General features: G+C 39.3%; 2 protein-coding genes across 2 annotated transcripts; one reads left to right on the top strand and one right to left on the bottom strand.

Moving 5' to 3' along the window:
* Positions 1 to 926: 926 nt before the first annotated feature.
* On the bottom strand, positions 927 to 3965 carry LOC308406651 (troponin C, slow skeletal and cardiac muscles-like). The gene is made up of 6 exons (XM_080897777.1): positions 3811 to 3965; positions 3113 to 3143; positions 2116 to 2262; positions 1873 to 1987; positions 1518 to 1654; positions 927 to 1127 (listed from the first exon to the last, which is right to left on the bottom strand). The coding sequence occupies exons 1-6, from the start codon at positions 3832 to 3834 to the stop codon at positions 1096 to 1098; spliced, it is 486 nt and encodes a 161-aa protein (XP_080753903.1). The 5' UTR covers positions 3835 to 3965; the 3' UTR covers positions 927 to 1095.
* A 5421-nt stretch (positions 3966 to 9386) lies between these two features.
* On the top strand, positions 9387 to 13686 carry LOC308407855 (large ribosomal subunit protein eL22). The gene is made up of 4 exons (XM_080899768.1): positions 9387 to 9515; positions 10329 to 10436; positions 12081 to 12205; positions 13492 to 13686. The coding sequence occupies exons 1-4, from the start codon at positions 9504 to 9506 to the stop codon at positions 13634 to 13636; spliced, it is 390 nt and encodes a 129-aa protein (XP_080755894.1). The 5' UTR covers positions 9387 to 9503; the 3' UTR covers positions 13637 to 13686.
* The last annotated feature ends 2121 nt before the right edge of the window (positions 13687 to 15807 follow it).

Below are 15807 nucleotides of genomic sequence, written 5' to 3'. Positions count from 1 at the left end.
GTCTGTAGAAAAGCTTCCCAGCACATCTAATTTTAGGTTACTGTTTTATTAAATCTGCTCTTCCACTCTCTTTTTTGTCTGCTGGTGCAGGCACAACGATACTTCAAGATACAGTGACAGAGTCCAGCACAATCGCAGGTGTGGCCCTGAATGAGCTTCCACACCTGTAGAAGGTTATGGCAGCTCCTCCACACTCCTTATTAGAGGAGTTTGAGTTGATTCCATCTGGTTGTAGAAACAGTATCCCAGCATACAGGACTGCAACTCCCCAACCATTCGTCTTTTAAATAACTCACCATGTTCTCAATGGTCATATTGCTTTGTTGTGTATTTATTGCACATTATTGCATTTTGCTTGATGTTTGTGTGATTTCTACTGACTGCACAACAAATTTGCATTTGGGGATAATAAAAACCTCCCTGATCCTCCAGAGTCAACTTATCCTGCTGTCCTCCACCCGTTGTCTCTGTCTCTGTGTCTTGCCAAGTGCGTGGTGTATATGGACGTGGACATTTGAATGGCCACAGTCATAATATATATGGACATACAGTAATAAGTTGAGAGATGTGATAAAGTGCGAGGCTTCTTCCCGCTAACCATCAGAGCATTCCACCGGAGTGTTGAATTCCATGTTTTGTTTCTTGTGGCTTGTCTTTGCTGTCATCTCCTTTGTGCATAGCCTCATGTACCAAGGAGGGAAGCGAGTGGAAAACTTGGAATTACCTGCCAAGTTTCTTTCTGTGGAGCCTTGGAAAAGCCACTCGAACTTTTATTCCTGCCTCGTGTCCTGCGCTGGAGTCCAGTGTCCCATTGAAACTATAACACGACTGTGCAGCTCAGTTAAGCACCATAGAAATAATACAAATTCACTTTCAGTTAAGCTAATTTACACAAAATTTTATGACAGACAAAACAAACATCTAAGTATTTTTATTCAGAAAAAATATTTTATTCAATGAAATCTCCTGAAAAAGCTGTTAAGGCCTTGAAGGTACAGTATTAGAAAAACCGGTGAAGATATCTTCAAGAAGGCCTTCGATGATGTTGCCAACGCATGTAGAAGATAGAAGATGTGAAGCCTCCGGCAGAATCCTTTATTCAACACCTTTCATGAACTCCAGGAACTCTATCAGAGACAACGAACAGGTCAGTACATCAGTCACATCAGCAAAGCTATTCATTACTAACGATCCATGACTGGGTACAATGGAGGAAACAATGTTATTTTGAACTTTTCTACACAACACTGTTTGATTTAAAATCTATGGGTTTTAAAATCAAAGTCCATAAATATCATTTTCACAGTTACTCCTTTGGATTTTGTTTAGTTGCCTTTTGAACTCAGTTTCTGATTTTTGTTACTTTATGCACTTTGTCAGCCACAATAAAGAGCTCAGTGACTCTGTAATCATTCTCCGTGAAATGGTTTGTGAACGTGATGAGAATGTTCTCCTTATGTTGTCAGGAGTCAGCTGTTTTGTGCACATTTTAATTACAAATAAACTGCTTCCCATACCATCATAATCAATTTTGCCATCATTGTTTTTGTCTCCATCCTTCATCAACTCTTCGATGTCATCTTCAGTGATGGCCTCTCCAGTGGACTCCAGCATGGACTTCAGCTCTTCTAAGTCTATGTATCCATCTCCATTCCTTCACATAAAAATACACTCATCAATCCTACGTGGAATACTCGCTGAGCTCTTTTGGCATTAAGATTTTTACTGTATGTGTACTTCACATACGCAATAATATTCAAAACATCCCTCAATCTCCTACTGGCAGTTAGCAATGATTTGTGTGGTATCAGGCTGGTGGTATTTTCTTTGTATTCTGGCTGCGTGTGAACAAAAAATGCAAAAGAGACCTACTTATCAAACATGCGAAAAAGTTCAGCCAACTCCTCCTCAGATTTTCCTTTGCTCTCCTCCTTCATGCAGCGGACCATCATAACCAGGAACTCATCAAAATCTACCGTCCCACTTCCTGTGAAAATACAGCAAATAAATAAATCAGGACTATAATGTCTTTTTCACCTTTTAATTTTTTTAAATATGCAAACCATGTCGTGAAATAAACATGTTCCTGATGGCAACATACTAATACTGACATACCATCTTCATCCACCTCGTCAATCATCTCCTGTAACTCTTCAGGAGTGGGATTCTGTCCCAGCATTCTCATCACCTTTCCTAACTCCTTGGTACTGATGCAGCCGTCCTCTGCATCCTGAATGAAGATATCAAACGCAGCTTTGAACTCTGAAAAAACAAATCATTTTTGTTACTGAGATTGTTGTTAACGTTGCACACAACAACAAACAGCCGATGCAGACCAGACTGATGCTGAAAATATAACATCTGTGAGGACGAAACTAACTTTGAACTGTTTCTATCGGGCGCTTGTTTACATCATCTAATATTACAGGAATTCACTGATTATCCTTTGTTATGATAAAAGCTGTCATTTAAACACAAAGATCCAAATCCTATAATCTTATAATTTATCCACAATGGAAAACAGAAAACAAAAGAAAATATTTACACTGGAAAAATACTGTTATTTATTCTGGCACCATTTATGGGAAAGAAATAGGCTTTCCTGTGGTGTGAGGTTTATTGTCAAACAATGAAATAATCCAACAACCACAAATTTATCAATTTAGTTTTATTTATTTTGTTTGTTTTCTGTTTAACCATCTTTGATTTGTCTAAAATATTTATTTATGCTTGCTTGAAAACGTAGCTTCACATATCAGATACTTCACAATCTCAGGCCTTTTTCCACACATGGAAATCTGAGGCAATGATCAGGAATCCCTCAAAAAGTATTTAAAATAAAAGCCTGAAATGGTTCATTGGTTTCTCCTGTCATGAAAAATAATCAGGATCTGTAATTGAAACAAAATGAACACAAAAAATAATGAAAACAAAACATATTCATATTATTAATATAAAGTGCTTTGAGGTGACTGTTGTTGTGATTTGGCGCTGTAGAAATGACACTGAATTATAATTCTATAACTTCTTTCTCAAAGGTGGGATGAATAAAGCATTTTTCATTTCATCTAATAAAGAGAAAGACAGCAATGAAAAGAAGTCGTTTCCTCACCATTTTTTTGCTCCTCTGTTAAGTTCTCGACCTGGAGGAAAACATCACATTTTAATTGACATGAAATTCATCTGACTTGTGTTTTTCATTTGGTGATTGTTTGTGGCACTCAGCAGCAGCAGAGGTTCACGTCTGCAGCTTCACTCCTGCTCTCAGTATGGACTGCAATGTGACACTAATTTCTTCACTTGCTATTCTTGTTTATGGGAGTTGAGTTGACGGAGTCAGCAGCTGTTACTTCTCTTCTTCCCTTCAACTGTCCAGCTGTTCTTTGTTCTCTTGTCAGGCACCATTTATTTATACATATAAAAGTGACATTTTCAAACCATTTTCAGACCAGCGTCTTGACTCCAACATGAGTTTGGTGACCTCGGGCAAATATTCAAATGAATCCCTTTTTCTTTTCTATGAACTTTCTCCTAAAATTCTTCATTGCACTGCATTGTGAAGTTGGTCAAATATATCACACTGGTACACAAGGCTGACTGAACTCAGATTTCACTGTAAAGCTCCAGTAACGCAAAGCTTACAATAATAACATAACTTCACATTTTCAGGAGGACACTGACAGTTGTTAAAAAACAACTATACAGTCTGTCTCATAATATAATTATGTAATTGTCCAATAAATATGTATATCATAGAAAACATGTTATAGAAGGAAATATAACAGCATACTCGGCAATATCAGTACTCACCGCTGCTTTGTATACATCATCCATGGCTGCTTATCTGATCCTGCAGTTGAAACAAGAGCACACTCAGACACAGCACGAGGACTGGCAGTTATAACTCCCTCTACCTTTATTGTGAGAGGACTGTGAAACTAAAAAAAGGCTCTTGACCTATCTCACAAAATTCAAGGAGGATGGTGGGAGGGGTGACAGAGGGATTAAAAGAGAGAAGTCTATAAATAGGAAACAACAGAAGGCAGCAAAGAACAGTGAAACACTGTCAGTAGCCCCTCAGCTCTCCACTGCAGCACATTTGAATCATATCACTGCAGGCTTCAGCTTTTTCTTTTGGTCTTTGAAGGTTACTCCCAGTAAACACCAGGACTGCTGTAGTTCCCAGTGACCTACACTTACAGGACTGTAATGGACCGTAATATCTTAAGAGCTTCGCTGATTTTAGAAAAGACATGGTGTCATTGAACCGCTGAGTGCTGGAGGGAGCTTTAGTCGACTTCCAGTGAAGAAGAAGATAACGTCCTGCCATTAAGAAAGTAAACGTTAAAATATTTATTGGTTAGAGGTCAAGTGGGACATGGCAACATGGGGGAAAGGTTTAATGATCACTGAAAATGTCCTTTTTTCATGTCCCATGAAATCGAAATAATTCTGCCAAAAGTGAGTAAGTGATGAGCCAGAGAGTCAGTGAGACTGGGATGGATCTGTGACTGTCAGGTTTTAGAGAGCAGGACTGTATGAGAGAAAGCCGAACGCAGACTGAACCTGTGTGATTCTTTTAGAGCATTGTCTCACCAGTCATCCCCCAAATTTAGACCCAGTTCACGTTCCCAAGCAGCCTTTAGTAACTGGTGAGGAATCAAAAAATGACATTTCATTATAAACTTTAGAGCTAATTGGCTTTTGAAGAGGGTCTTGGCTCATAAGCTCCTCCCACTGCTGTGGAGAAAAGAACTGGGAATAAAACTTTGGCACAATGTCTAATCTGAAAGCACTGAAACAGGTCAGAAGGACGGAGATCTGAGAGAGAGAGATCTGTGACGCTGCAGAAAACACCATCATTGTAAAAATCATTAAAACATGCCAGCCCCTTATTATATCATGCTAAAATGGTTGAAACAGTTGATTCCTCAATAAAGGAGATAACGTAGATACTTAGAGAGTTAAATTTGACATGCCTCCTAGACTGATGCCAAATTTTCAGTGTGGAGTGAACTAAGGGTTAAGCCAGAGAGGTTGGATGGAATAGAAGAAGTAAAGCATTTAGAGTGGATGAGAAACAGGACGGGGGCTCTACACTGCGCCATAGAAGGTCCAAAGATCTGAACCAGAAGGAGATTTTGGGGATATGCGCTGTCCAGTATGGAACAGGAAGTTAGGAAGTGACAATCCGCCTCTGAATTTTACATCTCTGAAGTGTGGATTTGTTCAGATGGTCATTTTAATCACACTGATTTTACCAATAAGCGAAAGAAGTAAGCTTCCCTATCTTTGGAGGTCCTGTTTAATTAGCAGAGAAAACAGCATTTAATGTTACATTGATCCTTGATGTTTAAAGTCAGAGGGGCCTAATTTAAAAAAGGGACATCAGAATGTGTGAGCAGTAATGATGATAGGCTAGCATTAACTTTTAGCGATGGTCACTCTATAATCAGAGAATGAACCAAATCTGTGAAAAGCAGATAAAATAAATGATTTGGAGAGAACAGGATCTGGGACATACAGCAATAAATCATCAACACAAAGCGATAACTTAAATTCTGTGCCTAATTGGGAAATTCAGCTAAAAATAGAGGAGGATCTCAGAAAGACTGACAGGTGCTCTATGTGAACAATAGGGGGGATAATGGGGACGCCTGTCTCGTGCCACAGGAAAGACTAAAAAAGCCTGAGTGAATGCTATTGGTGGAGATGCTGGCATGAGCAGATGTATAAAGGACTCTTATAGAAATGAGAGCGGCAGATTTTGAAATTAATCCAGTTTTAAGTGAAACTACTGCAGTTGTCAATGGTGACAAAGGCACCTGTTTGTCCATTATGGAAACTGTTAGCCGATAAAAGTCTAATCATTAAAAGTGCTTCTTTCTGTCACTGACAGGCTCTTATTATAAATGTCTACAGCTGCTTAGAGAGAGATTTGTTAAAGAGCCTGATCATTTTGGTTTAAACAGAAACAAGTGATTTATGCCAGAACGTCCTGTCCTCCCTGTTTCTCCTCACTGCTTCTCTGATATCCGCCCCTCCTCCTCCTCATACCTGCTGTGGCGAATGAAGCCTTTGGGCCTAACCACAGTTGGTCATTGAACAGTGTAAAGGTAAACCAAAACATTTTTCTTTTTTGTTTCTGTCAATCTTGAATGAAGTGATGCTAAAATACTGTTTCTGTAAACGGAGCTCTGCTTTGAACAGAGAAGTACAGATGCTTTTTGTGATGGAGGAAAATTATTTTATTCATTTCACAAAAAGATGTATCTTTGTAGACCATAGCGCTGTCAAACACTCACAGCTGTACATGGCTGTGATAAAACAAGTACTATCAATGAAAATACTTTGATGGCCTGAAAAAATGTAACAAAAGGGCAAATTATTATGTGTAAACACAATACTGATGTAAAAAACAGTCTGGCGTGCTCAGTCATCCAGATAAGGCAATTCTGCCTGACCGGAGAGGTGATGAAACGTTTCTCCCACTGAAAACATGAAAATAGGACTAAAAATAAAATATTAGTAAAAGTACAAATTTATGACAATTCTTGCATTGCATCAGTTTTCCTAATGAACTGCTTAATAAGTGTATATTAATGTTACAAATGGTAATAATGTTACAGAAGTTCTACATATTCATATTTTTATGCACATAGCAGTGTTTGAAGTATGATGTTGTTTTTCAGAGAGTAACTTATAATTGTGCAAAATATTCTTGCTGCACCCTCCTTTATAAATGATCTCAATAGGGAGCTGGAACAAGTTGTCCCGGTGGCATCTTCACCATCACTGTTGAGAGAGGCGATGCCAGCACAGACAAAGCATTGTTTCTTACATGGATTCTGCATGTGCAGATTCAGGAACACTGAATCTCATTTACCCTCAGCAACTGAAGCCGGCTGTGAAGTACTTCAGAACATCTTCCTTCAGCTGGATGCCAGCAGGCTCTTGACCAAAGTACAGATGCTCAATAATAATGTGTATGAATGAGCTGAATCTTCTGACAAATGGGCAGAATTTTATTTTAGACTGAAAGTGAATAAAATGATCCATTGGTTAAAACAGCAGAGGAGGGAAAAACTACACTTGAGAAAATGTTAGCAAACTTTGTAACGTTTGTTGAAGGTTGGTGAGCAAGTTCAAATTATATGTTTATGAGGTATGTCGTATTTATACTCCATGCAATACAGACAAAGAGTAAAGAAAAATATGTGATTTTGACTGCAGGGTGAATGTGCGTAAACATACTTACATGTGCACGACTAAAGTGTCATCTTATTGACCTCTTATGTTGGCAGAAATGTTGTCATTTTCATTTATCTGTCCATCAGTGTCATGTGGTTTGGGTTTTTCTTTTAAACTCACCTACAGTGCAGGCATGTATTGATCAGTATTACAGTTAAAATCTACACAGATCCATAAAGGAATACATCCAACCAGTGTTCCCTCTAAGCTGTGCATGGAGACTGTGTCAGCAGTGCGCGATTGATCCAACTAAAGCAGGATAACATTTATTGTTCCTGAGCTTCATGTCAAAGTAAGGAAAAAGATCAGAGATGGATCATCAGCGCAAGATTATTATCAGAAATGGTTTCCATACTGTTAACTGTCGAGTGGTTTGAAGACGCAAGACCATTAAGATCGGTGATATGCTCGGACTCAAGTTCATCATTGGCTAGTTCAGTATTTAGTATTTATTTATTTATTGTCATTGTCAAGAACAATGAAATTGCGTTTGGGGCTTCCATACAACCCCAAAAAAAGAAGAAAATAATAAATACCCCTTAAAACCCAAGTGTACATATTTAACCCAGTGTGACTCCAATGCAATAAGACAATCCTTAGCAATAATGTTCGTAGAAATTCAGACAAAGACCTGAGAAACATGACAAAATACAACAATGCAACCCATTCAATATTATTGTACTGTGAGATATGATATCAGATATGATAGTTATCTATTTAAGAAAGAGGGGGGGGGGGGGGGGCAGGAGGGGGAAGAGAATAAAGATATGATGCACCAATGCAGACCAGTTCATTGCTATTAAGAAGTTGGATTAGTTTGCAAGACAGTCACTCAGATAGCAGGCCACACAATCTGATAGAGATTCAACAAACACTATGGAGTTGATACGATGGGGCTAATGGTCACCTTCTTGGGTACCAGCGCATCATGAGTCAGGGGAAATGAAAAGGCAGGTGTTATGGGGAATCTTATGTTGAGTAATTGTATTTGTAATGTTTTATTGTAAGTTCGGGGCACTGAGAATTTAATTCATAGAGTCCCCAGGAGACATTGAAACAATGTTTAGTCAATATCAGGTGATTCTATTGAATCAACGTAGTGAATTGTAGTGAATTGCTCACTACACTCCCCTCAGAAAATAAATGTGCTTTTGTTTTATCTTTGTTTTAAGACGATGATCAGCTCAAAGTGCTCAAAACGTACTTATAGACATTTCTCATGCTGAAATAAAGAGCACTTATCAGCCTACTGGAAACAGATTATTTCAGCCCGGTTTCCTGTTTGTAAACTGACTGATCTGCTGCCCAGTGTCCATCACTCCCTCCCGTTAAATCCCGTTTGTTACTTTTAACCCAGATCAGTCACTCTGAGAGGAAACAGGCTCCAACAGTTCTGCGCTGAGAAAACGGGCTGCAGTTGTTTATTTTGTGGAGGCTGACGTCACCAGGGGTGTCCAACCTCAGGCCTCGAGGACCGGTGTCCTGCAGGTTTTAGATCTCACCCTGGGTCACCACACCTGAATCAAATGATTAGTTCGTTACCAGGCCTCTGGAGAACTTCAAGACATGTTGAGGAGGTCATTTAGCCATTTCAATCAGCTGTGTTGGATCAAGGACACATCTAAAACCTGCAGGACACCGGCCCTCGTGGCCTGGAGTTCCCCCACCCCAAACAGCAGCTGTCCACGTTAAACCGTCACTGTCACGTGGGCGTGTTTCCTGTATCAGCAGCAGGTGTTTAACAGCTGACAGGTAAACCCGCGGGCCCGTCAAACTAATCGTTGTCGTGAGGAAAATGTCGACTCGTTGTTTATGTTACAAAAAGACGGACCAGGCAGAAGGTGTTTTGGTTTTTTTTTTTAAATTAAAATAATTTAATTGTTATCTTAATATAATATCGATACGTGTATATATTTGAACGAGCTGGAGATGGAGACTTTATTTTGCGGAGGTCTTTAATATTGTTAGAGCGATCAGACGGTTCCGTGAAAATGACGAATCTGCGGGTGCAACATTTTTAACACGGAGAGTGAAAAACAAACAAATCTAACCAGTTAATGTAAAAACTAGTTAACAAGGAATACCGGGACTATTGCGAGGTTCTATGAACATCCATTGCTGTTTTTAAAAAAGTTTATTGGATGAATGGAAATGAAGCGATTTTGGGACAAAACGAATTCCATCAATTTTTCGGCGTATGATGTGTAGCGCATGCGCACCGCTTGCTCTTCCTTTTTGATAGCTTCTTCACCATGGCGCCTATTGTAAGTAAAAAGTCGTGCTAAAATCTATCGAAGTTGTATCTTTTCCTATATGAAATCTGGAAAAAACTGGCTTGTTGCATCTACATGGACTAAAATGCAGGGTTTGGGTCCGTTTGTGATGGTTTTTTTCGGTTACACAGCTGAGTTTTTTGTGGCCTATGGCTGTCTGTGAGTTAACGTTAGCTTAGCAGCGTCGCAGAGCTAACCACGTTGCTAGCCCTATAACGATACCTTTGTTTAATAAGGTGCGCAGATAAGGTTTTGGAGGCTGACAGTATCTACGGAGCTGTGTTTGTTTGTTTGACCTGCTTGTTAGTTAATCGCTCCGAGACGTGGACGTTACTAGTCGGGGGATTGACGCAGAGCTCAACTCATGGAGATGTTTTTAATTACTTTTAGTCGTACTTATCAAAACATTAAAGAGTCGAAAATAGCACTTATGCATACTTAATGTTGTCATTGAATGTTCTTATAATTAAAGTCGAGCTTTGGCTAGAATCGAAGTACAGTTGCATCATCACGTATATTAAACTGTTATGCTGAATACATATAACTCTGTAGGTAAAAGCAAAATCCGCTATTAATTCAGATTGCAGGATTTTTGAATTAATCAGTTGAATGTGATGGTGACCAGATTTTACCAATCGCTCTTTGGACCTATGTACTGCACAAACGGGAAATTAACATTTTGATACATTGGAATGTTAACAGTTGGTTGTTGTTGGGTGTTTTACTAAATTTTGTTCATATAAATGTAGTGGACAGCCTAGAGGTTCTTTGCAGTGAAGTAAATGTTTGTCCTTCCATTGGCAGAGGAAGCAGAATGTCAGCAAAGGTGGTAAGAAGAAAAAGCAGGTCCTAAAATTCACACTGGACTGCACGCACCCTGTCGAAGATGGCATCATGGATGCTGCCAACTTTGTAAGTTTTAAGCTGTAACTTTTTCTGAGTTATTTTATTACCAATTTAAGACTAAAGGCTGTCCTGCACAAGCTGCAGGGCTTCTTTGAGATGACATTCCTAGCCAGATCTGGCTCACTCTACACCCTTTTTGAGTTCAGCCTCCATTTGGATTAGCTCGGGAAACCACACCTTTACACACACACACCTAAGCTTCGGACTATATTTTTTTTCTTCTTCTCTTCAGTCGGTAACATTTCTTGCTACAGATGTCTTTAGGGCCACATGACACTAATGGTAAATGGCCTGCATTTGTATAGCGCTTTTCTAGTCCCTAAGGACCCCAAAGCGCTTCACACTACATTCAGTCATTCACCCATTGGCGATGGCAAGCTACATTGTAGCCACAGCACTGACAGAGGCGAGGCTGCCGGACACAGGCGCCACCGGGCCCTCTGACCACCACCAGTAGGCAAACATGGGGTTAGTATCTTGCCCAAGGATATTTGGCATGCAGCCTGGGATCGAACCACCGACCTTCTGATTAGTGGCTGACCTGCTCTGCCACCTGAGCTACAGCCACTAAGGATGAATGTCATTAACATTTTCTCAGTACTGGTAGTTGTCAGCACCTAGTTACTGATACTCACTATAATTTAGTGTGAAATGCTTAGTTACTGGTTATACTTATACGAGTTGTTAAGAACAAACTAACAAGGCCAATGTGGTTATGTATTACAAAGCTGAGGTGGTGGCAATTTTTCTGGCAAGTGGCAAGAAACAGTGTGTTTACATGTTTAAGATGATATCTAAAACAAATAAGAGTAGGGGGTTTTTTTTCTTCTCTTTTAAGCAACAAGAAAATTGGTAAGTACCAACCAAGTTTCTGCACGTTGAACAGATAATGAGGTAAAGGTCTCCTCTCTGTGTGGCTCCTGTCAATTGATGAAGCTTTCTAGGTGCTAATTAGCTTTCTAAACTGCAGTTATTGGTTATTGCTCACAAGCATTTTGATGTCAACACAGCAGCATAACAGCTGTGATTGGAACACCTGAATTCAACAACTTGGGTGGGTGAGTGAATACTTTTGGCAATGTGGTGTACGCGCCACCAGAAAAGCTGTGCACAAGGACAAACGTTCTCATAATGCCAGTAACTGTACCTAGGATAAAGAAATGCAGATCTATTGCTTAAATAAAAATAGTGCTCGTTATTTTGACTTGAGGTGGAAAAACACTTGAACGTTTAGTTTGAACATTGAAGGCTTTGCTGGAAACACAGGACTCTAAAGCAGTTACATGTAACACAGTCAAATGTGCTGCACAAAAAAGTCAAAATGAATTAACACCGAAGGAATAACCCCAGAAATGACTAATTTTTGAATATGTAACTATCTGCTTGGGGACAAGTTTAATACCAGGGTTCTGTAGCCATCAAACTCACAGCCATACAATTGGAAAACAGCTCGTAATAATCCATACTACTGTTAGCTTCATTTAAGCAAAAAGGCCTGATGCATTTAAAATCCACAAACTCATTCACCGAAAGAGCTTTGTTGGTTTTATTAGAACTTTGCTTGTTACTCTTCAGTGAACTTGTTGCTCATGTGGAGCATAAATAGAGCCGTCGATATAAAGTAACATTTTTACCACATGTTAATTGCAGGAACAGTTTCTGCAGGAGCGCATTAAAGTGAACGGCAAGGCCGGGAACCTTGGTGGCGGTGTGGTCTCCATTGAGAGAAGCAAGAGCAAGATTACAGTGTCCTCTGAGGTGCCCTTCTCCAAAAGGTATCAGGCACTCACTGTGTTGTTTGATCCTAATGTAAAGTTCTGAGTAAGATGACGAGACCACATTACTAACAGAAGCAAATGTAAAGACCAGTTAACTCAACATCTTCATATAGATCATGTGACGTTACTAAAAACTGCTATTGGTGATTTCACTGTGCTGAAGGGTTCATGCAGCTGCAGCCATTCACAAATACTAACATTAACATTTTCATTTTAAGACATTAACAATATGGTGGCATATCGGTGTCAAACGACAGCTGACACACATCTTTAATCCTGAATGATCGGATATCGGAGAGAATGTAAAAATAATAATAATGAAACGATGTCTAATAAAGTGTCAAATATATTATATGAAATGTAACTTTCTCTCTTGCTGTGCAAGAACAAAGCTGCACAGGGTTTTTATTGAGTAGAATCATCATGTGACGTGAGCTGGGATATTACAACTGAAGACTGGAACCTGTAGTTTAATTGAAAGTGTAATTTCACAGCTAGTGAGCTTATTAGTCAGTTTTTTTTATTTAATAGAGGATTCCAGAAAAGCTGAGTCTTTTCAAAACTAAAAATGCCACGTAAGCAAATAGTTTAACAATTAATGATGATGTCAGGGAATGGATGTTTAGGGAGTTCATCATCATCATGATCGATGAGAAAACGGCCCATGGTGAACAGGATTCAGTTCTTAAAGGTATAATGGCAGTTATGAGTTCAGATGTCGCCACACCACCACTCTGTTGTGTTTGTGGGGGAAAAATGTGCTATTTTCATGGCATTGTTAAAGCAAGGTTTGCATAGCTTTTTGTAACATTCCATATACCATTAGAGATGGACTGATCCGATATTACGTATCCGTATCGGTCCGATACTGACCTAAATTACTAGATCGGATATCGGAGAGAAATAAAAAATGTAATCCGATCCATTAAATATCAAAAATCACCTCACAAAACTTGCGACATGGCATAACTGCTCATAACCGTAGCGCGTCAGAACAGTATGCATCACGTGATAGAGCGGCTGTGGCGTGCGGGACCTGTCCGCGGTCTGGTTGAGCATTTAGAGTTTGAACTTATACAAAATGCAGCAAGATATTAAAAAAACAGTTTTATTGATTAAAAAACACTATATCGGATTCATATTGGTATCGGCCGATATCCAAATTTATATCGGTATCGGACATAAAAAAAAAAGTGGTATCGTGCCATCTCTACTATCACCCACCGTGCTGCTGTTCCCTGAAGGGGATTCAACTGATGATTCAACATCTCTTGTTTTTCCAGATACCTGAAGTATCTGACAAAGAAGTACCTGAAGAAGAACAATCTCCGTGACTGGCTGCGTGTTGTTGCCAACACCAAGGAGAGCTATGAGCTCCGCTACTTCCAGATTAATCAGGATGAAGAGGAGGAAGAAGATGATGATTAAAATGGCAATTAATCAGATTTTGTGTATTTAAATAAATGTTGTTTACAATACAGAGTTTTTGTTTAAGGTTCTTTTTCATAATGTGATGACAGATCCGGAGCAACATTATTCATTCCAGTGTTACTGCACTGTAGAGCACTCACTGTAGGATCTACATAGGACCCAATGAATCATGGAAACAAGATTTTAAAAAATTGCAAATTAAGCAGCTCAGATGGGCTGAAATAAAACTGAGCGATGTGATTTTGTTCATTCTTCATTGTTGTGAAGTGGGCGGAGTCTTCATATGGTCAAATATGAGTCAATTACTGCTGGAGTTGAAAACAAACTGCTTGTAATTTAATGTAAGAGTTCTTCACAGGGTTCTTTCTGTCCTGTGACAAACCCAGTACACCCTCTGACTTATTAGCTTGTAGATCCAGCTTTAGGAGGACATGTTTTCTGTTTGTCTTGCGTTGTTGTAGAGCAATTTTGGCCCCACTACAACAATCTGTTGTGGATTTGCTGGTGTGTTTGGGGTCACTCTCCTGTTTCTCAAACCAGTTTTGCTCCTTTCGTAGTCTTGATGGTGGTGATTTGGTGGCTGAGGAAAGGCACAGACCAGTTTCATGTCATTCCACATGATACCACTCAGCCAATCAAATGTGTGTATTCTGGGCAGCAAACACTACGACTGTACAGTACAGACAAGATTTAGAGGCAAATGATGCAGAAAAAGATGGTAGAAAGCAAAAGAGAATGATACATGTAGGGGGAAAAAAATGAGAGCGATACAGTAATGAAGTACCAATACTTCAGGTTTCTGTATTATTATTTTTTTTTCTGACAACGTTTTGCTTTTAATCCCTACAGTTTTAAACAGGTATCTGAACTTTCTACTCCTTTCAAAACAGGCTGTTTGCTTAAGTTATGGTCAAACGTCTTAAAATACCCCAATTTGTCCTGTTATCTATTGTAATTCAAGTTGTTTAAGTACAATGAAAGCTTGAAATGTTACAAAGTGGTGAGCTGGCAGAGGTTTAAAAAAGTAAGGTTACTCAAAACTGAAAAATCATGTACATTTCACAATGATACATGGGTTAACAATTTAAAGCTGTTCTGCAGCAATGGAGGTTGATCAAGCCTTGAAAGCTGGTGTAATTCCTACAGCTGTTCCAGCTGTTGTGGATTACTTTGTCTGCATAAAAGTTGAACAGTGTTGTACTACAGAAAGTAGTGTGTTGGTACAAAAATGGTGAGAAAAAGGCTATTAACAATGGAAGAGAGAAGGACCATCATAATACTAGCCAGCTGAGTCTAATAATATGGGGTGATAACAGGAGGAGGAAAAACTGCAGAGGTGTGTAAGACTGGCCCCCACTATAGTCACGTTTTGGGTAGGTACAATAAGTTTGTCCAGGTTTCTAGAAATTAGAGCTGCTCCATCCAAACTGGGATGGATTCTGTGTCTCTTAGAAAGACCATGTTTTCCCCAGAAAATTTCCAAATGATCTATGAAGCCCACATTTTTGGACACCACTCAGACAGCCACCATTTTAAGGCAAACATGGACCCTAAAGATCTTTAAAATGTTTTTTCTAACCAGATTCTTACTCTGGATGGCATTACCTTGGCCTCCAGTAACACTGTGAGGAACCTTGACCAGGACATGTCCTTCAATGCACATATTAAACAAATATGTAAGACTGCTTTCTTCCATTCGTGCAACATCTCTAAAATTAGAAATATCCTGTCTCAGAGTGACGCTGAAAAAGTAGTTCATGCATTTATTACTTCTAGGCTGGACTACTGTAATTCATTATTATCAGGAAGTCCTAAAAACTGCCTGAAAAACCTTCAGTTAATCCAAAATGCTGCAGCACCTGCACTGACTTCTCTTCATTAGCTCCCTGTTGAATCCAGAATCAAATTTCTCATCTCATACAAGGTCTTGAAAAATCAGGCTCATCATAAAGACGTTGTAGGCTGTTAATTTACTTGTTCCTAGAGTATTTAAAAGTAGAATGGAGGCACAGCCTTCAGTTTTCAGGCCCCTCTTCTGTGGAACCAGCTCCCAGTTTGGATTTGGAAAACAAGATTCCCCCTCTACCTTTTGGATTAGGCTTAAAACTATGCAAGTGCTGGATCAGGTGACCCTGAATCCTCCCTTAGTTACACTGCTGGGGGGCTTC

This window comes from Rhamphochromis sp. 'chilingali' (genome assembly GCF_963969265.1).
Source record: "Rhamphochromis sp. 'chilingali' genome assembly, chromosome: 12".
NCBI lineage: Eukaryota > Metazoa > Chordata > Actinopteri > Cichliformes > Cichlidae > Rhamphochromis > Rhamphochromis sp. 'chilingali'.
The sequence above is the reverse complement of the archived record's forward strand: the minus strand, read 5'-3'. Positions and strand labels throughout refer to the sequence as shown.